The sequence below is a fragment of the Narcine bancroftii genome, chromosome 7, assembly GCF_036971445.1.
Source record: "Narcine bancroftii isolate sNarBan1 chromosome 7, sNarBan1.hap1, whole genome shotgun sequence".
NCBI lineage: Eukaryota > Metazoa > Chordata > Chondrichthyes > Torpediniformes > Narcinidae > Narcine > Narcine bancroftii.
The window spans coordinates 75,129,113-75,153,954 of NC_091475.1; the positions used below are offsets into that span (position 1 = coordinate 75,129,113).

Consider the following 24,842-nt stretch of genomic DNA (forward strand, 5'->3'; position numbering starts at 1 on the left):
GGGAAGGATTTTATTTACAGAAGGCAAGTGTGGGAAATGGTAACTGATGCAAAAAACACAAACACACACACACTACAGCAGCTGTGGGAAAGAAATAGCGGACAATTAATAACGTACGTGGGAAAAATAGCGTGGGAACAAAATACACATACATACAATGAACTGGGACATACAATGATCAAGGAAAACTCTCTACGATGCCCCACCACCCCTTGACTCAATGCAGACATGGTTCTATGCCACAAGGGACACTAATTAAATGCTCCAACCCTTTTAACAGTGCACATCTTACCAACAGTTTCTCCAACACCCTTCTACATTCTCAGGCCTGGAGGTGAAGCAGGGTGGCCCCAAGCTGGCAAAGTGAGAGAACAAAGCACCTTTATAGTGCTGGAGGGTCCAGTCCAGGTCATTTGCAGGTTCACAATGGCTTGGTGCCAGGAGGGTTAATCCAATTACAACAGTCAATGGCCCAAGGCCAAGTACAGGCAGGCTGGAGAATCCAGTCCAGGTAATTTACATGGATCCAACAGCAAGGTGTGCACTAATGGGTGGGGTGGAACCAAACCTTGATTGGCAGCTGGTGTGTCCTCTGACTAGGTAGGGGGCAGTGATGTCACATGACAGCCACAACCCTTCCCAATACACATGGCAATAATTTTACTGAAAATGACTGATCAATGCTTTAAAACCAATGTTCTAATTTCCTGTGGAATACTCTTCTGTGCATTTTTCCAAAGCCCATACCTGGGTGTTGGAGATGTTAATCTTTTTGAGTGACTTCAATGCCAAGATCAGAATGGTTCAAATAATTTGCAAGCAGAAAAGCTTTAATTTGATTTCGACATCATGTTCAGACACATGGGCCAACAGACCTACTCCTGTACTACATTTCATTTGGTAAGGAGGGACCAAGGACAGATCATTCCAACACAATACATCTCCTGACAGAGTCGCATCAATGCTAAAATTTGAGCACAAGTCCCTTGGGCCAGCTCCACCATTTAATAACATCATGGTTGGTCCCATGACTTGTCATTTTTCAACTAGGTCTTCTCATTCTCCAAGTATCTAATATTCTACACTCAACCACTAAGTATTTAGAGCCGACAGAGGTAGACTAAGTTGGCCAATCACCATCAGATTTAAAAGTAACTACTGGAGTAAATTTGAAGAAATTCATTTCAGAGATTGTCAGGACTAATTGGTATTAATTTAACTCACCAGCCGAACTAACTCCTTGGCAAGCTGGAAAACTGACAACTCAAAGTTGGTGCCCACATTGTACACTTCACCAGGTTCCCCCTTCTCAAGGATTGTGAGGAAAGCTTCTGCAACATCTGTAGCATAGAGGAAATGGCGGGCTTGAATTCCTGTCCCATGAATACAACTAAAAGGTGAACAGAAATAAACACTGGTTTCCAAAAATGAAGTCAATATGTTTATTTCTAAATGTTAATATGTACATCACATCTATAAATAATGAGCATCCTTAAAATATTTCCCTCATTAAATTTAGAAAAAAATTTTCCTGGCAAATTTTCCTTATCTTGTTTCATCAGTTTGTCTTTTGATCACTTAAGGGTCAAAGTTGTACGCCACAGAAACAGGCCCTTCGGCCCACCAAAGCGTAAGTGATGACACACTAACTGGTTTTCTAGTGCCTTATTTTCTCTTTCCCTCTCTCAAATAATTATGGTGCATTAACAACCTTCTGGTTCTTCCCAAGACTATATCAGGATCTATATCAGGAATTTTGGAAGATCTTCGCTCACGCATCACCATCTCAACGGCCACCTCTTTTGGTATGCCAGATGTCCAGGATGTCCTTTAATTGTCACATACTCTTTGCAGATGATGCCGCTTTAGTTGCCCATTCAGAGCCAGCTCTTCAGCGCTTGACGTCCTGCTTTGCGGAAACTGCCAAAATGTTTGGCCTGGAAGTCAGCCTGAAGAAAACTGAGGTCCTCCATCAGCCAGCTCCCCACCATGACTACCAGCCCCCCCACATCTCCATCGGGCACACAAAACTCAAAACGGTCAACCAGTTTACCTATCTCGGCTGCACCATTTCATCAGATGCAAGGATCGACAATGAGATAGACAACAGACTCGCCAAGGCAAATAGCGCCTTTGGAAGACTACACAAAAGAGTCTGGAAAAACAACCAACTGAAAAACCTCACAAAGATAAGCGTATACAGAGCCGTTGTCATACCCACACTCCTGTTCGGCTCCGAATCATGGGTCCTCTACCGGCACCAACTACGGCTCCTAGAACGCTTCCACCAGCGTTGTCTCCGCTCCATCCTCAACATCCATTGGAGCGCTTTCATCCCTAACGTCGAAGTACTCGAGATGGCAGAGGTCGACAGCATCGAGTCCACGCTGCTGAAGATCCAGCTGCGCTGGGTGGGTCACGTCTCCAGAATGGAGGACCATCGCCTTCCCAAAATCGTGTTATATGGCGAGCTCTCCACTGGCCACCGTGACAGAGGTGCACCAAAGAAAAGGTACAAGGACTGCCTAAAGAAATCTCTTGGTGCCTGCCACATTGACCACCGCCAGTGGGCTGATAACGCCTCAAACCGTGCATCTTGGCGCCTCACAGTTTGGCGGGCAGCAACCTCCTTTGAAGAAGACCGCAGAGCCCACCTCACTGACAAAAGGCAAAGGAGGAAAAACCCAACACCCAACCCCAACCAACCAATTTTCCCTTGCAACCGCTGCAATCGTGTCTGCCTGTCCCGCATCGGACTTGTCAGCCACAAACGAGCCTGCAGCTGACGTGGACATTTACCCCCTCCATAAATCTTCGTCCGCGAAGCCAAGCCAAAGATTACCCATGTTTCTCACTGATAAAGACAATTTGTCTCTTTTTGTTTGACCACATTTAGTGCATCTTCTACAGTGAAGGTAGTAGAAAAAATGTTTTTTTCTAAATGTTTCAAGTATTTATTTATTCCCCATCAGAATTTCTCCTCTCTTTGCCTACACACAAAAAAAAAATCACCTACATTTATTCTTGCAACTTCCTTTTCATATTGGTGTAGAAGTTCTTGTAATTTTTATTGTTTTTTCCTATTATCAGCTGAAAATCCCATGGACAGTTTGTAGATTGGGTCCAATCCCAATTTTGTTCCCTCATCTCCCACCTTATCACACAATGAGGATGGCAATTTCTCCAAAATTATGTTGAGACTGATGGACTGTTGGATGCTTTTTCAACTGCTTTTGTTAATATTAAATCCACATGTAATATCAAAACAAAAGGAAAAATTTCAAACTAATGAATGTTTACTTACGTACAGCATTGACTATTAAATTGACTTACCATTTTCTGTTACGTTGTAATAGAGCTATGAATTTTGGAATAACCTAAACAAGATTTAAAGAAACATGGCTTCTATAAGAACTGTTCATCTACAGCCAACATAAGATTGCACATTTTTAACACCAATTGACATAACACATCATACATCAAACATGAAATATTACAGGATCAAGCACTTTGGCTGACCATGATACTAATTCAAATTAATCCCATCTGCCTGTGTAGTCTATATCCCTCCAATTTCTGCCTGTCCACATACCTGTCTAAATGCCTCTGTTGCTATTGTAGCTGGTTTCATCCCCTCCCTGGTAGCATGTTCAGGCACCTCCCATTCTCTGTCCAAAAGCAAAACTTGTCTTGTAAATCTCCTTTAAACATTCCCCCTCTCACCTTAAAGCTACACCCACTAGTATTTGACATTTAGACCCTGGGGGGAAAAGAAACAAATCTATGCCTTTCATAATTTTATACACCACTATCACGATTCCCCTCAGCCTCTGATGCTCCCGAGAAAACAATCCCAAATCTGACCTCTCTTCATAGCTGATATTCTCCCAGCCGGACAACATTCTGCTGACCATCTACTGCACCCTCCCCAAATCCTCCACATTCTTCCTGTAACACAGAAACCAAAGCTGCACAAAATATTCCAATGTGGCCAAACCAAAGTTTTATAAAGTAGTAAAATGAGTTACCAATGTTTATACTCAATGCCCAACCAATGAAGATAAGCATGCCATATGCCCTCTTTATCACTTTCAGTGAGCTATGGACTTGCACCCCAAAGTCCCTCAGTACATCATTACTCCAAATGGCCCTGTTGTTTCCATATCCAGGAAAAGGTGCCAGATGAAGACCTAGAAGTGGGTACAATTACAATGTTCAAAGGTAAATGGACAAATATATGGTAGGAAGGCCTCAGAAAGATATGGGCAAAATGCAGGCAAATGGGACTAGCTCGGAATGCCAACATGGACAAAGTTGGGCTGAAGGGCCTGATCCAAGCTGTATGATTTATTTCCACTTATAGTTGACATCTCAAGAGGCAAGAATGAGAGGACATGAGAATAGGTGAAAGGTGAGCTGTTGAGGGGGAACTTCTTCACACTGAGGATGTGGATCAATCTGCCAGCTGAAGAGGAGAACACATGCTTGATTTTGACAATGAAGAAACATTTGGATAGGTACAGGGATGGGAGGGCCATGGTCTGGATGCAGGTCAATGGGACTAGGCAGAATAGTAGTTTGGTACAGATGAAATGGGACAAAGGCCTGCATCAGGGCTGTAGTGTTCTAAGGTTCAAAGGTGCAACATCTTGCACTCGTCCTGGATAAACTCCATCAGCCATTTCGCTGCACACATTTCAAATTGGTTTATCCTGTTGGTAATTTTCCTCGCTATCCACGACCACTCTGTGGACCACCACTGGATCCATGTGCCTTGATCTTCTGGATTCAGCTTTGAATAAAAAACTTTGTCCAAGGCTTTACCAACATCCATGTGGACAACATCCACTGCCCCATCCACAGCAAACATCTTCAGCACCTCCTACAAAAAACTCAATCAAGTTTGTACCTCGTGACCTCACCTATACAAAGCTATGCTGACAATCCCAAGCAAGACCACATTTATCCTATCCCTGAGAAAGCAACTCCAATAATTTCCCTGCCTCTGAAGTGAGGGCACATGCAGCAAATTAAGTATCTGGGCCACTATTTTTGTATCTCAGTACAAAGAGTATTTCAATCTCCTGCCAGTAAGCTCCTGGAGTGTGACAATGACCCTCAATAGGGATCTCTCCATGGCAGACCAGCATCAACAACAAATGCCACCTGCTCTCTAAATTTAGGTTAAACTACCTGGAACCAACCATTTCAATTACTCCCCATTCCCACCCAAACCATCTGTCCTCAGCTTCATCCTTTCTCAGGGCGAGAGCAAATGTAAACTGGAGGAGTAACATTTCATTTTCCTCCTCGACAGTCTTCAATGCAAAGGCACGAACACTGATTTTTCCACCTTTAAATAATTCAATCTCTGCTGTTACAAGCCCAGAGGAGCCAAAAACCCAGCAGCAATAGTTATTCACCAAGACAATGGTTTCTTAAACAAAAGTTGCTTTTAATTGTCTTAAATCATGAAAAAAAGATCACACTTTAACATCACTATTGATTTAACTAACCTAAATTAACCCCCTTCTAATTCTAAGTGCATGTGTATGTAAAGTGTCTGGAAGTTCAGAAAAGTTCTTTAGTTCACAGTCCAATCTCACTTTTCATTCCTCCAAGTTCACTGGTTGCAGGCAATTCTTAAACTGTGGACAGAATTTAACATTTATAAAGTTCACCAGACTTTGGTCCTTGAAAGGTAAATGGTTACTGCTCAGGAAGGTTCTTGTCAGTTTTCAGAGAGAGATTAGTTGTACGCTGACAACCACTACTGATTCCTTTTTAAATCAGGCACTTCAGTGTCTTGCTGAAGAAACTTTCCGCCTCAGGGTTCTCCAGATGATAACCTCTTTCTTTCAGGTCACCACAGAGATCTTTTTTGTTTTCCTTATTCCAAGATAAACATTAGACAGCCAGTCCTCTCCTCTTGCGTGAACCATAAGGGCTTTGACCAGGCTGAACTAAGCATTCCAAATGGGGTTTTCCACAAGCTTGCCAGCTTGTCCTGTTCCAGTCCCAGCTGCTGCTGCTGACTGTAAAACTATAAAACTGATCTCTCTCTCTCTCTCTATGAGAGAAAGCCTGTTTGACTCTCTTTGTTTGCAAAAAGCACATGACCTTCTAAGAATAGCAAGTTCCACTCCAGACAGAATGCGGCACCGACAAACTCTTTAACCTGTTGGCTTTATGTAAACAACAATCCATTAGTGAAGTCTATTGGGCACTCTCCAAAGCTTTTGCAAAGACTGTTGGCCCCAACATGTCTAGCATGATCAGAGCTCCAGTATTTTAAATATGATCTGTTTTAAAGTGTTTGTATGTTCTTTTTTCTTTGGCTTGGCTTCGCGGACGAAGATTTATGGAGGGGGTAAAAGTCCACGTCAGCTGCAGGCTCGTTTGTGGCTGACAAGTCCGATGCGGGACAGGCAGACACGGTTGCAGCGGCTGCAGGGGAAAATTGTTTGGTTGGGGTTGGGTGTTGGGTTTTTCCTCCTTTGCCTTTTGTCAGTGAGGTGGGCTCTGCGGTCTTCTTCAAAGGAGGTTGCTGCCCGCCAAACTGTGAGGTGCCAAGATGCACGGCTTGAGGTGATATCAGCCCACTGGCGGTGGTCAATGTGGCAGGCACCAAGAGATTTCTTTAGGCAGTCCTTGTACCTTTTCTTTGGTGCACCTCTGTCACGGTGGCCAGTGGAGAGCTCGCCATATAACACGATTTTGGGAAGGCGATGGTCCTCCATTCTGGAGACGTGACCCACCCAGCGCAGCTGGATCTTCAGCAGCGTGGACTCGATGCTGTCGACCTCTGCCATCTCGAGTACTTCGACGTTAGGGATGAAAGCGCTCCAATGGATGTTGAGGATGGAGCGGAGACAACGCTGGTGGAAGCGTTCTAGGAGCCGTAGGTGATGCCAGTAGAGGACCCATGATTCGGAGCCGAACAGGAGTGTGGGTATGACAACAGTTCTGTATACGCTTATCTTTGTGAGGTTTTTCAGTTGGTTGTTTTTCCAGACCCTTTTGTGTAGTCTTCCAAAGGCGCTATTTGCCTTGGCGAGTCTGTTGTCTATCTCATTGTCGATCCTTGCATCTGATGAAATGGTGCAGCCGAGATAGGTAAACTGGTTGACCGTTTTGAGTTTTGTGTGCCCGTTGGAGATGTGGGGGGGCTGGTAGTCATGGTTGGGAGCTGGCTGATGGAGAACCTCAGTTTTCTTCAGGCTGACTTCCAGGCCAAACATTTTGGCAGTTTCCGCAAAGCAGGACGTCAAGCGCTGAAGAGCTGGCTCTGAGTGGGCAACTAAAGCAGCATCGTCTGCAAAGAGTAGTTCACGGACAAGTTTCTCTTGTGTCTTGGTGTGAGCTTGCAGGCGCCTCAGATTGAAGAGACTGCCATCCGTGTGGAACCGGATGTAAACAGCGTCTTCACTATTGAGGTCTTTCATGGCTTGGTTCAGCATCATGCTGAAGAAGATTGAAAAGAGGGTTGGTGCGAGAACACAGCCTTGCTTCACGCCATTGTTAATGGAGAAGGGTTCAGAGAGCTCATTGCTGTATCTGACCCGACCTTGTTGGTTTTCGTGCAGTTGGATAATCATGTTGAGGAACTTTGGGGGACATCCGATGCGCTCTAGTATTTGCCAAAGCCCTTTCCTGCTCACGGTGTCGAAGGCTTTGGTGAGGTCAACAAAGGTGATGTAGAGTCCTTTGTTTTGTTCTCTGCACTTTTCTTGGAGCTGTCTGAGGGCAAAGACCATGTCAGTAGTTCCTCTGTTTGCGCGAAAGCCGCACTGTGATTCTGGGAGAATATTCTCGGCGACACTAGGTATTATTCTATTTAGTAGAATCCTAGCGAAGATTTTGCCTGCAATGGAGAGCAGCGTGATTCCCCTGTAGTTTGAGCAGTCTGATTTCTCGCCTTTGTTTTTGTACAGGGTGATGATGGTGGCATCACGAAGGTCCTGAGGCAGTTTTCCTTGGTCCCAACAAAGCTTGAAAAACTCATGCAGTTTGGCATGCAGAGTTTTGCCGCCAGCCTTCCAGACCTCTGGGGGGATTCCATCCATACCTGCTGCTTTGCCACTTTTCAGTTGTTCGATTGCCTTATATGTCTCATCCTGGGTGAGGATGTAACCTACACTAAAAACCCTGTCCCAATTTATCTCCCATAACATATCTATATTCTGTTACACTGCCTGGTTCCACTCTTTACATATTCCTGCTCTGAAATTTCTCTTGAACTTGCTCCTCTTCCCAGTGTTCTCTCCCTCTATCAGTTTTTCTCCCAAATTCTTTTCAATACCCTATCACTTCTTGACCCCCCACAGTTTCTCACTAACATCACAAATATAATATCACTCCCTTTTTACTTGAGACTCAATAAAGGGCCCAGAAACTTTGACTGACCATTTCTAGCCCCGGATGCTGCTTAATTTGCCGAGTTCCTCCTGCACCTCATTGTTTGCTCAAGGTTCTAGCAAAGAGAGAAGAAACACGGGCGGAAACCAGGACCACGACCTCAGAATGTGACCCTGAAATAGTGGTGGGTGAAACGAGGTCACATGTGACCCAAGAGGCAGGTGGCTACTGCTCAAGGTTGCAAGAGGTAACATCTGCCAAGCCAAGATCAGGCTTGAGAGGTAAGAGAGCCTTCTGCTATTTTACATGCTATGAATGCAGAGTGAAACAAAGAGCATAATGACCCTTTGCAGCATTACTAGAGAGCACCATTGCCCCAAAGTATTCCAGCACATGCTTCCACAGTGACTAGAAATGGATGCAGTATTCCAAACATCTCATCAATTAATTATATTTTATTTATAAATCCCACATGCCTTTCTAATCATACACCTTAATGACACTGAAACTAGCTGCAAAGTGCACACACTCACTCTCCCACTCCCACGCATCCACTCTCTCTCCCACTCCCACGCATCCACTCTCTCTCCCACTCCCACGCATCCACTCTCTCTCCCACTCCCACGCATCCACTCTCTCTCCCACTCCCACGCATCCACTCTCTCTCCCACTCCCACGCATCCACTCTCTCTCCCACTCCCACGCATCCACTCTCTCTCCCACTCCCACGCATCCACTCTCTCTCCCACTCCCACGCATCCACTCTCTCTCCCACTCCCACGCATCCACTCTCTCTCCCACTCCCACGCATCCACTCTCTCTCCCACTCCCACGCATCCACTCTCTCTCCCACTCCCACGCATCCACTCTCTCTCCCACTCCCACGCATCCACTCTCTCTCCCACTCCCACGCATCCACTCTCTCTCCCACTCCCACGCATCCACTCTCTCTCCCACTCCCACGCATCCACTCTCTCTCCCACTCCCACGCATCCACTCTCTCTCCCACTCCCACGCATCCACTCTCTCTCCCACTCCCACGCATCCACTCTCTCTCCCACTCCCACGCATCCACTCTCTCTCCCACTCCCACGCATCCACTCCCTCCCACTCCCACGCATCCACTCCCTCCCACTCCCACGCATCCACTCCCTCACACTCCCACGCATCCACTCCCTCACACTCCCACGCATCCACTCCCTCACACTCCCACGCATCCACTCCCTCACACTCCCACGCATCCACTCCCTCACACTCCCACGCATCCACACTCTCACACTCCCACGCATCCACTCTCTCACACTCCCACGCATCCACTCTCTCACACTCCCACGCATCCACTCTCTCACACTCCCACGCATCCACTCTCTCACACTCCCACGCATCCACTCTCTCACACTCCCACGCATCCACTCTCTCACACTCCCACGCATCCACTCTCTCACACTCCCACGCATCCACTCTCTCACACTCCCACGCATCCACTCTCTCACACTCCCACGCATCCACTCTCTCACACTCCCACGCATCCACTCTCTCACACTCCCACGCATCCACTCTCTCACACTCCCACGCATCCACTCTCTCACACTCCCACGCATCCACTCTCTCACACTCCCACGCATCCACTCTCTCACACTCCCACGCATCCACTCTCTCACACTCCCACGCATCCACTCTCTCACACTCCCACGCATCCACTCTCTCACACTCCCACGCATCCACTCTCTCACACTCCCACGCATCCACTCTCTCACACTCCCACGCATCCACTCTCTCACACTCCCACGCATCCACTCTCTCACACTCCCACGCATCCACTCTCTCACACTCCCACGCATCCACTCTCTCACACTCCCACGCATCCACTCTCTCACACTCCCACGCATCCACTCTCTCACACTCCCACGCATCCACTCTCTCACACTCCCACGCATCCACTCTCTCACACTCCCACGCATCCACTCTCTCACACTCCCACGCATCCACTCTCTCACACTCCCACGCATCCACTTTCTCTCCCACACACACACACACACCCACTCCCTCTCTCCCACACATACTCACTCTCTCTCACACTCACATCCACTCTCTTTCACACACATCCACCCTTTCTCTCACACATGCCCCATCCCTACTCACTTTTATCAACTGAAACACCCACAAAATGTACACCAAAACTTACATCCACACTTATCTCTTCACTCCACACTTTAAAATAAACACAAAATAAGATCTTGTCAAATTTCAGTGTGGGCCTTTTGCAGCACATGTGTACCTCAATCAGGCATAAAACCTAAATACTTAGAATGGAATAAGAGAATTCTACCCACTGTATTTATGATTTTATTGGTGCCAAAAATTTCTCACAAGTATGTGTGTGTGTGACTGAGTGTATAATTACAGAATAATACGACTTACTTTATCTGGATACTGATGGGGCCCATAAACATTACTACTTCTGGTCACAATAACAGGGAACTGTAAAAGAAATAAGAAATAAAAATGGGCATATAAATGTACATATGTGCTCAAAGGGAATACCAATGGATTTACACAGCCCTTGTGTAACCAAGATATAGAGATTGTTTATGAGCAGATCTAGGAAAGCCTCATACAAAAGGGAGAGTACAGTTGGTATAGAACAAAGGCAACATAAATTTTCTAGTGTAGGTTCATTCATGAACCTGAAAATGGCAGGAAAAAAACTGTCCTTAAATCTGATGGTGTGTAATCTCACTCCCGAATCTTCCTATGGGGAGGGGGTGAAGAATGTGTGGCGGGTGGTGGGGTGGTGACTCTTATTATATTTACTGAAGTTAGAGATGGAGTTGGAACAGTGCAGGGGAGATGTGTATGAATGTCTGAGTCATTGGGTACCAAGCCTAAATATTCAACAGAACTCAATGAAGGTCACAGAATAATTCAAATATCTAAATTGATAAGCAAGGCATAGTTAATAATATTGCTAATATCTAACCATATAAACCATGTAACAATTACAGTACAGAAAAAGGCCATCTTGGCCCCCTAGTCTGCACCGATTTAAGTGATCTCCTCTTGTCCCACCTACCTGCTCCCTGCCCATAACCCTCCAATCCCCTCACATCCATGCACTCATCCAATCTTCTCTTAAATTACAAAACTGACCCTGCTGCAACCATCTCTTCCAGAAGGTCATTCCACTCAGCCACCCACTCTCTGAGTGAAGAAGTTTACCCTCATGTTACTTCTAAACTTTTGCCCCCAACCCTTAACTTAAGACCCCTCGTTTCAATCTCACCTACCCTCAAGGGGAAGAGCCTATTCATATCTACTCTGTCTATCCCCCTCATAATTTTATTTATATTTATATATAAATCCCCCCTCAACCTCTATGCTCCAATGAATAAAGACCCAGTCTACTCAATCTTTCTCCGTATTCTAGATTCTGCAATCCAGGCAACATTTTAGTAAATTTTCTCTGCACCCTCTCTATCTTATTGTTATCCTTCCTAAAATATAATGTTGAAACATATCAGCTCTTGTCTGAGCGGCAACATGGATACGTTCCAGTTTGCCTATTGTAGCAACACAATACGGTGGATGCCATCTCATTGTCTCTACACAAGGCCTTGGATACCTGGACAGTAAAGATGCATTCATCAGGATGCTCTTTATCGCCTACAGTTTGCCATTTAACACCATCATCCCCTCAAAACTGATGAGCAAACTCTAAGACCTGGGACTCAACACCGCTGTGTATTATTGGATCATGGATTTCCTCACCTCCAGGCCATAATCAATGAAGATTGGTAAGAACATCTCCTCTACATCTCCATCAGTATCAGAGCACCACAGGGCTGTGTTCTAGCACCCTGCTCACTTTCTACCTACAACTGTGTAGCTTAGTGCAACAATAACACCATCTACTAATTTGCTGACGATACCACGGTTGTGGCTTGTATAAACAAAGGCGATGAGTCAGTGTACAGCAGGGAGAGTGAAAATGTGGCTGAATGGTGCACCAACAGCAACCTTGTTCTCAATATCATCAAAACTAAGGAGCCGATTTCAGGGAGGGAAAATCTGAGGCAGTGATCATTGGGGGATCAGAGTTGGAGGAGGTGAGAAAATTTAAGTCCTTGTCACCATCTTGGAGGATCTTTCCTGGACCCAACACAATAATGGCACCATGAAGAAAGCACATCACCGCCTCCACTTCCTCAGGAGGTTTGCGGAGGTTTGGTATGATAGCCTGGCAAATTTCTACAGAGGTATGATGGAAAGTGTGGTGACTAGCTGCATCATGATCTGGTATGGAAACACCAATACCCTTGAGTGTAAAGTAGTGGACACTGCCTAGAACATTACAGGCAAAACCCTCCCCACTATTAAGAACATCTACAGGGAACACTTCTGTCAGACAGCAGCGGGAATCAAGGATCCACACCACCAGTACATGCTCTGTTCTCACTGCTGCCATCAAAAAAGAGGTCAAGGTGCCATAAGACTCACACCACCAAGTTTAGGAATAGTTGCTACCCTGCCACCATCAGACTTCTCAATGCCAAACTTAATCAATGACTCATTTAAGGACTCTTACTTGTGCACTTTATTGATTTATTTTTATTCTCTCTGTATTGCCGTCAGCTTGTTTACATTAGTTGTCTGTTTACAGTTCCTTATTTGTTTATGTGTATACGCTGTGAATAGTTTTTTTTGCACTACCTATTAGTGGTAATTCTGCCTGGCCAGCAGAAAAAGAATCTCAGGGTTGTATGTGATGCCATGTATGTACTCTGAAAATAAATCTGAAATATACTAAGAATTAGCAAAGAAGCCAAAGACTGCATTAACAATATAATGGTAAGGAAGAGGGAATAACAGTGAACATGAATGTTGGGTCGTAACAACAGACAGGTAAGAATGAAAAGTGCTAACACTGAATTGTGGGATAAAGGCAGGGATCGAAATGATGATGGAAGTAATTGAACAGGATAGACATATATTTAGCAGAGAAGCAGTGATTGCACTTGCCCTAATCCCTTTAAAAAAAAAATCTATGTACACAATATTACCCTTCTGAATCCATTAAGAGCCCACACTGTCCGTCATTAACATATCTAGGTTATTTGTCATTAAGTGACCACTTTGATTTTTTGACCATGAACCTTGGGACTTTTGCATCCATCTTCAAGAGCAATCAGTGCTTTTCTTTAGTGTCTAAAACAATGCCATTGAGAGAGAGTGGAATGGAAATGAAAGTGTGAATTAGGTGTTCAAACTGCCATGAGTAGGAGACAGAAGGACCTGCAGATGTTGGAATTTGGAGCAAAAATAAATCTGCTGGAGAAAATCAGTGGATCGGGTCACACCAGCAGAGGAAAGGAATAATCAACATTTTGAGTTGAGACTAAATTCACCGGGCCTATAGGGCTCAAAGAATTATAGAGGACACTACCCATCCAGCACATCCAGTATCTTTGATCCCCGACCATCAAGGAAGTACAGGAACATCAGAATCATGACAGCCAGGCTAGGAAATAGCTTCTTCCTACTGGCTTTGGAATTGATGAGCAAGTCATCCCAGAATATTTTACATATATTTGAAATTTTGTATTGAAGCTCTGATGTGATTATTATCTGTTGTGCATTGTGTATTTGTGGGCCCCGAGGTCCGGAGAAACACTCAGATAATAATATTAAAGGCGAGAGAAACAAAAGAGAATCCCTTCAGAGATGTCGAGTGACCATGGATCCCACCAGCCCCTCCGATGCCACTTTCTCCTGCGCCTCCGTAACCTCGGTTGCTGCATTGTCCCCTTGTTCAGTCCAGCAGTTAACCTGAGCTCCAGGCATCCTGTGGTTGGGAAACTGTCAGCCCCCGAGGCCTTGAGAACCCTGGCCACCATCGACGCTCTCATGAATTCATATTCCCAGAAGCCGGTCTCCAGCAGTCTGGAGTGAGTCTTTTGTCCGCCGAGTCGCTCGCTAGTCTTCTGCTGTGTTCACCTCCCCTGTAGGGTCCTCTAACCCTCGGAGGATTGTGTTCTCCCACTGATACCCGGCACTGGTCACTGCTCCCTTGGAGATTCCAACGTTCAAGATCTAGGCTGCCGAGCAGGGACGCCACCATCTGCCATGGAAACTCCATGGATTCGGTGAAGAAAACAGCACCAACCCCACTCTACAGGAAGTTCAAACCTGTATGGGACTATCAGACTGGACAGCTGGGCAGTAGGACCCCATGGAAAAGTGCTGAAGGACTTGTCTACGGTTCCCAACCCTTCCTGGCTCTCCACCCTCTTGATTTTTCTCTGACTGTCAGAGATCTTGCTGTTACATGAAGTTTCAAAATACTTTGAGTCAACCATGACAAGCCAAGTCATGACCTGGTAAGTACAGGTGTGGGAAGATTGGCTGTGAGAAGGGAATGTGTCAGCAAGGCATGACCCCATGTATGTAGCAAGTCTGTCAAAGCAGGTCAACCAGAACTCAGAAAACAAAGATCAGTTGAGAATAGTTGGCAGTAAATTGAAAACACCTGACAAAATTATTTGTAAATATAGGAGAAATCCTTGGAGCAAAGTTTGATAAGATAAAATATACGAAAACTTACCCTGTAATTTTCCCAGTAGGACATAACGATACACTCTGATACTGCCTTTGATACTGCATAGGGATTTGTGGGACATCTCGGTGACGTTTCATTGAATTCCTACATCAGAGACCAAGAGACATTTACTGGTATATTACTGATGTTAAAGCAGTTTCCAATTTCATGTTTGTTGATGATTTGCTTAGTTTATTTCAGTGTTAATTATAGGCATTAAAAGCAGATTCCTTCACTACCACACAACTCAATCTTCATTCTCACCCCCACTCAACACTAAATTTTCAATCATTGGCGCTGATATAGTTGTACTTCTGGAAACATCAGACCCAGCCATTTCAAAACAGAGTATTGTATATACAGCAAGCTGCCAGGACTGGAGGGCTTGAGTTCTAGGGAGAGACTGGATAAGCTGGGGCCTCCATATAGACTCTGAACCCCAAGGCTAATGTTATCAGGTCAAACATGGACACAGAAATCTCCTGCTGATTAATAATAGATGGCCACTTTCATCCATTGTCCTGGTTAAATGCGACTTTGAAGAAATGAAGGCTTGGAAGAGCACAGAATATTCTCTGGATGGGGATCAGAACTCAATGTCCATCCATGAAAATAGTTCAGGAAGCATCATGACTGAGCTGATCAAACCCAGAGGGATGTAACTGACAAGTTATACCTAAAATGCTAATAAAACTAATATATAAAGAAAAGTCCATTTGAATTAATTCTAACCACTGGAGATCCCTAAAAGGCAAAGACAGAATGGGTCAGAGTGATCAGTGTCTTTGTATTGAGAATATCCTCTAAAATATTGGGTGGCATTAAGTATCACATGATTATTGCATTAAACCTTTGAAGTTCCCCTTGTTACAATAATCATGGACTGCTCCACCACAAAAAGATTGTCTGCAATATTCTCATCATTTTTTGCACATGGATAAATTAATATTTAGGAAAATAAGAAATAGGAGCCTTCTGGCCCATTAAGCCTGCTCCGACATTCAATAAGATCATGGCTAATCTGACGATTTGCTCATTTCCACTGACCTGCCTTTTCTCCATGTCCCTCAATTCCTGTATTTTGTAAAACTCTATCCAACCATGTCTTACATCTATTTACTGAGGTCACCTCTACTGCTTCAATGGACAGTGAATTCCATAGATTCACCACTCTCTGGGGAAAAAACAGTTCCTCCTCATCTCCGTCCTACATCTACTACCCTGGATCTTGAGGCTACGTCCCCTAGTTCTGGTCTCACCTACCAGTGGAAACAACTTATCTACCTCTATCTTAACTATGCCTTTCATAATTTTCTGAATTCCAGGGAGCATAGTCCCAGATGACACAATCTCTCCTCATAGGCTAACCCCCCTCATCTGTGGAATCAATCTGGTAAACCTCCTCTGCACTGCCTCCAAAGCCAGTCCATCCTTCCTCACAAGACTAGAACTACATACAATAGTCCAGATTCAGCCTCACCAGAACACTGTACAGTTGCTCCATAACCTCCCTGCTCCCAAATTCAAGCCCTCTCGCAATGAAGGGCAACATTCCATTTGCTTTCTTGATAGCCTGCTGCAACTGCAAACCAACCTTTTCAATCCATGCTCAAGCACTCCCAAGTCCTTCTGCACAGCACCATCCTGCAATCACTTCCCATTTAAATAATAATCCGATCTTCCATTTTTCCTTTCGAAGTGGATAACCTCACAATTACCATTATTGTACTCCATCTGTCAGACCCGTGCCCACTCACTTAACCTATCTATCTCTGCAGACTCTCTGTATCTTCTGCACAATTTTCTTTTCCACTCATTTTAATGCCATCAGCAAACCCAGATACACTGCACTATGTTCCCTCCTCCAGATCTGTAATGTTTAGTACATCCTGAAAAGTTTCAGGCCCAGCACCAACCTCTCAGGCACACAGATCACCACTGATTGCCAACCAGAAAAACACCCATATAACCCTACTTTCTATTGGCTATCCAATCCTCTATCCATACTAAAACATCACCCCCCCCCCACCCCCACATCCCTATCCATCCTTGTCTTATGCACAAATCTTTTATCAGACACCTCTGGAATTCCAAGTAAATGAGGTCATCTGTTCCCCTCCATCTACCACACTCATTACATCATCAAATAACTCCAGTAACTTTGTCCAGCAGGACTTGCCTTTGCCAAATTCATGCTGCGTCCGCCTGATGGATCCATTTTGTTCCAGATGCCTTGCTATTTCTTTATAATGATAGTTTCCCAAATACAGACGTTAAACTAACCAGCCGAGACTCATCTGTCTTTTGCCTACATCCTTTTTTTGAACAGTGGTGTGACATTCACCATCTTCTAATCCATCAGGACCTGCCCAGAGTCCAGGGGCTTTTGGTAAATTATCATCAAAACGTCTGCCATTTCATTCAACATGCTGGGATGAATTCCATCAGGACCAGGACACTTGTTTATCTTTAAGCTTACACGTTTGCTCTCCACTGCCTCTTTAGTAATAACTATTGTATCCAGGTCAGCAACTCCCTTTGCATCCATACCTTTGTCCTTGGCACGGTAGACATGTTCAGCACAGTAAGACCGACATAACATAGTCATTCAAAGCCTCAGCCATTTCCTCATTATCTAACCTCATTCTCTTCCAAGGGCCCAGCCTTCACTTTAGTCAGCCTTTTTTACTTTATTTAATTATAAAAACTTTCACAATCCATTTTCATATTTGGTGCTCATATTTTTTTTTCCATAATCTACCTTCCCTTTCTTTCTTGCTCATTTTGTGGTTCTTTGTTGCTTTTTAAAGTTTTCTCAATCTTCCAGTTTCCTACTGACCTTGGCGACTTTGTTCGCAGAGCTTTTAGTTTGATGTCTTCCTTTATTGCCTTAGTTATCCAGGGCTGGCCATCCCTGCCCTCACTGTCCTTGCTTTTAACTGGAATATACTTTAGTTGAGCACTGTGAAAAATCTCTTTGAAAGTCTTCCACAGTTCCTCAACCATCCCTTTGTTCCCAGTCTACACTGGCCAACTCCTCCCTCATCCCCTTGTACTTGCCCTTGTTTAGGTATTATACACTGGTTTTAGACCAAACTATTGTACTTTCCATGTGTATGAGAAACTCAATCATACTGTGATCACTCTTTCCAAGAGGATCCCTAACTACAAGATTGCTCATTTTTTCTGTCTCACTGCACAGGACCAGATCCAACATGGCATGTTCCCTTGTAGGTTCAGTAACATGTTGCTCAAGAAAGCTATCATGGATGGATTCTCTGAAGGCTTCCTCAAGGTTGCCTCGAATAACCTGATTCTTCCACTTGATGTGCATGTTAAAGTCCCTGACGATAACTGCTATACCATCCTTGCATGCCTCCAATATTTATTGGTTTATGCCACTGTAATATTATTATTGAGTGGCCGAAACACACACCAGTGATTTTTTTTTCCCCTTTGCTATTCACTCCATATGCTATCAAAAATCAGTCAAATGGATTGGATAAAGGAAACATTATTGCATCCACAAATATCTCCCTTGCAGTACTGAATGCAGACTTGGTGCAGGATCCAGTCAAACAATTTCGCATGGTCAGTGTTTCTCTTTGAGACCCTGCATCAGAAGTGAGATAGGATAAGGAGGTGGGAGGGAGGACAGAGGCAAGGGCTGATAGGGGGAACCAGGTGAGGGAAAGATAGGCAGATAAAACAAGGTGGGGGAAGTTTTGGGACAGAGGAGGTAGATGACAGGTGCAATCACAAAGGGAAAAAATGGCCAGATGAAGCCAAGTGAGGAATGGAGGTAGATAGGATTAAAAGTGGTAAGCCAATGTATTTGTTTGCGAAACCTTCCACTTCCCATTCCTCATCCCTTCCTTATCACAGTTCACCTCACCTTCTAGTCTCTGTCTTTCCCATCCCATTGTCCTCCTCTCACCCGGCTTTTTTTAATCTCCCACCCTCTCCTCTTTATACCCAGCCATCTGCCCTCTAACATCGGCTATCCTATTTAACCCTCTGATGTCCTCCAGCAGTTTTTTTGTTGCTCAATTCTACAAGCAATTCATCCAGTAGTTCGAGGTTTCACTGAGTGCTCAGCACATATTAGGAGTGTCGTGCTCTCCATTGTCGAGATGAGTGAAACTCCAACGCATCACCCAGGAAAAAAGCATTTGGCATCACTAGCACCTTGTACACCTCCCTGAATACTCACCCCCTCCATCTCTGATACACCATGGGCAAGATAAATGGGCAAGCCTCTGAACTGTACCACAAAGGGACAAGGGGCATGGGAAGTTCCATCTGAAAACTTACACATTTCCCAATTCAGAAACATTATCCCACTTGGAAATATAACTGGTGTGCCTCATTTGTGAAGTCAAGATTATGGAACTCCCTCTTAACAGTGCCAGGAGTTCTCCACCAGAAGGATTTCAAGGTTCAATGCCATGGCTTACCACTGACATTTGAAGGGCAATAATGAATGGACATTAAACATCAATACAGTCCATAGCCTGAGTACAAGAAAAAAAGTTACCTCTTTAATACTTCCTCCATAGACTTCATCAGTGCTAACATGAATGAATTTTTCAACATTAGCCTGATAAGCAGCTTTTACTAGGACTTCTGTACCATAAATATTCACATTTTTGAATTCTGAAGAGCAGCAAAATGATTTATCTAGAAAAGAAGAACAGTAAAGCAAATTAATGTAGTGGCAGCACCAAACTTATTTATTTTTTTTAATTTAGATGTACAGTGCTGCAACAGGCCATTTCAGCCCTCGAGTCCGTGCCACCCAATTTACCCCCAATATGCAACCTACAACCCCTGGAACAGTGGGAGGAAACCAGAGCCCCCAGGTAAAACGTTGCGTTAATCACTTGCCACCTTGATCATGTAACAATTCTAAATGAATGCCTAACCATTGTTTTGTGAACATACCGGTAGCTATCTTTTTTTAAAAAAAATCACATGGTTGAGAACACAAATTCTTATGTTTTTTTTCCACTGTGGACCAAGAACTTCAACATTGTTCTTTCACATAGATTTTATTACTAAATCTACAATTGCAGCAGTGTTCATGGAGACAATATTACACAGTAACATCAAGACAAATTTCAGACTCATGATTAGGAATTTACGAATACTTTCAATACGAATAATGAAAGATCATCTGATTATATCAAAGCATATGAATAAGTTGGCTTCAATATTTCCTGATAAAAAGGACATTTAAAAATTTGGCTATGATGTGGGTAAAGAACAGATAAATGAAATACCAATATATGTGGATAATATTTTCAGAAGACCTGGGCATGAAAAGGTTTTAGGTTCCATGTTAAAAATCTCGGCAAAAGGGGCACAGCTCCGTAGCACCTACTCCAAATGTACCTGTCACTCTGTGACCATGCTACCTTACCTGGAAGCTTCCTGACTATTCACAGTGAAGTCCCAACAGCAGAAGTGGACATCAGCATGACTTGTAAGTCCACATCCTGGTGAAGATGTAACAGAGAACTGCATATCCTATTCCCTTGATGAAGGGTTCAAACCCAAAACATTGTTTCTGCGTTTATCTTTGCTATAGAAAGTGCATTGTTTGACCTGTTGAGTTTCTCCAGCATTGTGTTTATACCCTATCCCCTACAAGTTTATTGTAGCACTCTTACACTATTACTTTTATTTTTGTACATTGTTATTGTTTTATTGTTTCTCGATAGATGTGACAATAAACAATTTGTGGTATGGTGAGTAATCCTGAGATTACTACCCTAGAGATTCTGTCTTTTAATTTTCTGTCAAACTCTGATTTTTTTTGCAGGACCTCATGTTTTCCTTCCTAATGGAAGAAGGCAAACTTTTATGGTGTTGGACAAGAACATGGACAGAATGATTCAGAGAGGCCACTTGTAGGTAGAAGGTGACGAGCAAGTGGGAGGCTTTGAAAATAGAGAAATGGAAAGTTCAGGGAAAGCATACTTCTGTTTGAGTAAATGGCAAGGCTGACAAGATTAGGGAATATTGAATAACCAGAGATATTGGTGATCCTGTTGAGAGTATCCTTTGAAATACCTTTTCAGCAAATAAAGCTCTCTACAGCTGCTTGCAGCAAGACATGGACAATATTCACGTATTGGCTGAGAAGCAGCAAGTTGCATCCACGCGACACAAGCGCGAGGCAACAATATTTTCCAATGAGGGAGAGTCAATGCTCACTTCTGGTAGTTAGGTAGACCAGCCAATGAACTTGGAGCCAGCAGAGTTTATGGATCCTGCTGCAGGTCATTCACCTCCTGAAAACCTAAAGCATCAGCAAGGCACCATTCAGACAATCAAATATACTTGCACCTGCCCTTCAAAAGCAGTTCAAGAACCTCCCAAGAAGGTTGGCATCATCCTGTTGCAAAAAGCAAGAGAAGGACCCACCCACGAGGAGATTACCTCAGAAGCTAGCTGTAAAACTGGCGGTGACACCACGATTCAGAAAGTGACGCACGACAGGAGGCAGCCCTGACTGGTGAATAGGATTTGGGAGCATTTCCACTAAGTACCCAAATATAAAATCAAAACAAGTCATCTGAAATGAGGTCTTGTCAAAGAATTAGCAGCATTATTCAATGACAGTAGCTTAAGAACATAAAAAAATCTAACTCCACCTTACCATTCAATAGGATCCTGACTGATTAGCCCCTTTAATCACCTGTGTGCCAGTTTCCTGCAGCCCTCAGTTTTCCTATTTTCCATACTACTCCTTTAAATGTTCCCAATGATGTGGCCTCCACAAACCTCTGGGGTATTGAATTCCAGACAATCAACACCCTCTGATTGTCCTCTAATCTTTGGACGATGATAATTTAAGGACAATTCCTTTCCATTTCGATTCTGCTTGAGGTTGTATGACGTCAGGTGCTAAGGGAAAACTCAGGAGTGCATCTCCCACCAGACATTTGTTTCCAGCAATGGAAACAAGCGTTGTTGCGGTCAGTATCAAATACAGCAGAACTTGGTAAAAATACACCAAAATTGTTGCTTGCTGCAGCCAAACAGGTAAGACACACAAATAAAAATAGTTTAAATTAAATTACTAGGATTTGTCAAGACATAAAATAGAGATAAAAATATGAAAGGTCAGATAATATTCAGTTTTAATCAGTGTAAGTAAAAATAATGACATTTGAGGAGTGCAGACAGATATTTTTGAGGTCCCAGAGCAGTTCATGGTAGTGCAGGGAGGTTCAAGAGCCTATTGAATAAAAACTATTCATGAATCTAGAAGTGCTTCTATGCCTTCGGCCTGAAAGTAGCAGCGAGAAGAGATTGTGACCAGGGTGATGGGCATCCTTTATGATGTTGGCTGCCTTCTTGAGGCAGTGTCTCACATAGATGTCTGCAATGGATGGGAAGTTGGTTCCTGCAATGAACTCGGTGAGGTTTGCCAAATCTGCAGTCCTCCGTTTTCCCAGGAACTCATTTCCAAACCAATGTGTTGAGTGTTTTGTTCAGAAAAATGGGGTAGGAAGGAGTTTTAGATTTCTGGGTCATTGTGACCATATCTAGGGAAAGTGGGACCTGCCATCCATAATGTCGAATTCACATGAAGCACGTCCATTATGGAGAGAATATTTCATCAAAGAGGACAGGTGATGACTACTTGCTAATGTTGTTGGGTAGGGTTTAAATTAATTTGGCAAAGAAATGGAACAAGGAGTAGGTAACTGTGGGGGTCGAGGAACAGTCAACACACGGTGAATCCAGGTGAAGCACACACAGATTTCAGAAGCTAGGTATGCAAGGAATCTGAAGAGTCAGGCAAATGAAGTGAGGATAAGGTGTGTGATATTGTTGTCACCCACAGAAACTTTGGTGAAAGAGATGCAGCAGATGCAACTTTGCATTCCAGGGTAGAGGATCTTCAGTCATTGTGGGGCAGGGGCATTTTGGGAGAAAAGATGGCATTGCAATATTAATGAAGGAATCAGTTACTGCTCCAAAGAGGGAAGGTTTACCAATGAGGCCATTTCCACTCAGCCTCAGGTTGTCATAAACAACACTAATTTCACCTCTACTGTCCTGATATCTGTAGACATGAACACATTGAAGAATCACCATTTTCTGTATTCAGCTATTTGATTATCTGTTTTCTGGCTATTTGTGTCAGGAGGCTGCAATGACACTGCAATTGTTGTTTTAATATAAGATTAATCTTTGTTTCATAGCTGCATCTTGTGACTTCAAAACTGATTACTGCCTGTATTCACACATTCAGTAGAAGTGTTTTGAAAGCTAATTCTTGCTAATATCAATGGTTCTTTCATTAACTGTATATTCACTAATACTCCCTAACATTTTTTTAACTGATAGTCTAGTGTCAACAATGGTCCATGGAAAATGTTGTATACTTGTGGTAGTCCAGAGTAAAACTTAATTTTCTAATTTCTAAATCCTAATTTTGGCTACCACAGTTTGATCATCACTGCTTTAGGACACCAGGAGTTACTCACTACAGGATATGCAGCCTCCGATCTGCTTGTAGCTACAGTATTTTGTGTGGCTGGTCCAATTGAGTTTCTGGTTAATGGTGAGCCCTGGATGTTGTTGGTGACAGGTTCAGTAATGTCAAGGGTAGGTAGTGAGATTGTCTTATATTGGAGATGCTCATTGCCTGGCATTTTTATGGAAAAAATGTTACCTCCCATCTATAGGCACTTTCAGGTGGCCAAATACCCCGCTTGCAAAGCCACATATTTTGGCAAAATGTGGCTGTGGGAAGGCCACATGGATGTGCAGGAGGTGCCTGCAAGGCGAGTTTGGTAACCCTCTTCTGAGAGGGATAATCCCCTCAGCACAGTGGCCTCCCCAGCCGCCTAAAAGTGGCTGCATTCGGTCGACAGTCAGCTGGTCAGCACCTGACAGCTCCTCTCCCAGTCCCCACACTGTTGGGCAGCTGGCACGGGAACATCCCCACACTGTGGGGAATGATTTCGGGAGTGGGGAGAAGGGGGCTGGAGCGGCCGGCGGGGGAGAATGGGGCTGGTCGAAACAATGCCGGTACCCAACTCGAGTGCCTCCTTCTCCCCCGCCAGCCGCTCCACCCCCTGTACCCCCCCCCCCCCCCGCCGGCCGCTCCAGCCCCCGTACTCCCCCGCCGGCCGCTCCAGCCCTCGTACTCCCCCGCCGGCCGCTCCAGCCCCCGTACTCCCCCGCCGGCCGCTCCAGCCCCCGTACTCCCCCGCCGGCCGCTCCAGCCCCCGTACTCCCCCGCCGGCCGCTCCAGCCCCCGTACTCCCCCGCCGGCCGCTCCAGCCTCCTCCCCCCGCCGGCCGCTCCAGCCTCCTCCCCCCGCCGGCCGCTCCAGCCTCCTCCCCCCGCCGGCCGCTCTAGCCTCCTCCCCCCGCCGGCCGCTCCAGCCTCCTCCCCCCGCCGGCCGCTCCAGCCCCATGAGTGGGGCAGCAGGATCAGTGGGGGGACAGCCCGTGCTGGCTGTCCCAGCTGACAGCCAGCCATCCTGACTTGACAGCCCAAGGGACAGGAGCTGGAATGTGCATCCCGCTTTCAACGCTGCCACCTGAACTGCAATTTAAAAGGCCACTTCTGCTTCTTCAGGCGCATTCTTCGCAGAGAATGCACCTGAAAAAGCCTTATAATGCTGAATGCTTCCCCAGTCTTGCTGAAGCAATTAAAGCAACCCAGAAAAAGTCAATGAACATTCATTGCAAAGGACATAATTAACAGCAAACTTCCCCAACTCTCACCCTAGAAGTTCACAGAGAAGTAGCTGAAGACAGTTGTGCTCAAGACACTACCATGGATAACATCTGCAATGATACCCTGTGGCCGAGAGCACTGAATTTTTTGATGCCACACTATCAAATGCATGGGGATTTAC

General features: G+C 44.6%; 1 protein-coding gene across 2 annotated transcripts in view; it reads right to left on the minus strand.

Moving 5' to 3' along the window:
* LOC138739015 (dTDP-D-glucose 4,6-dehydratase-like) overlaps nucleotides 1–24,842 on the minus strand; it is a 58,283-nt gene that overhangs the window by 23,250 nt on the left and 10,191 nt on the right. For both annotated transcript variants that reach the window (XM_069890345.1, XM_069890344.1), the window contains exons 5-9: nucleotides 19,491–19,633; nucleotides 14,960–15,058; nucleotides 10,780–10,839; nucleotides 3,334–3,377; nucleotides 1,225–1,390 (exon numbers count right to left, since the gene is read on the minus strand). In XM_069890345.1, the coding sequence (XP_069746446.1) occupies nucleotides 1,225–1,390; nucleotides 3,334–3,377; nucleotides 10,780–10,839; nucleotides 14,960–15,058; nucleotides 19,491–19,633 (512 nt within the window). The remainder of the gene's footprint in view (nucleotides 1–1,224; nucleotides 1,391–3,333; nucleotides 3,378–10,779; nucleotides 10,840–14,959; nucleotides 15,059–19,490; nucleotides 19,634–24,842) is intronic.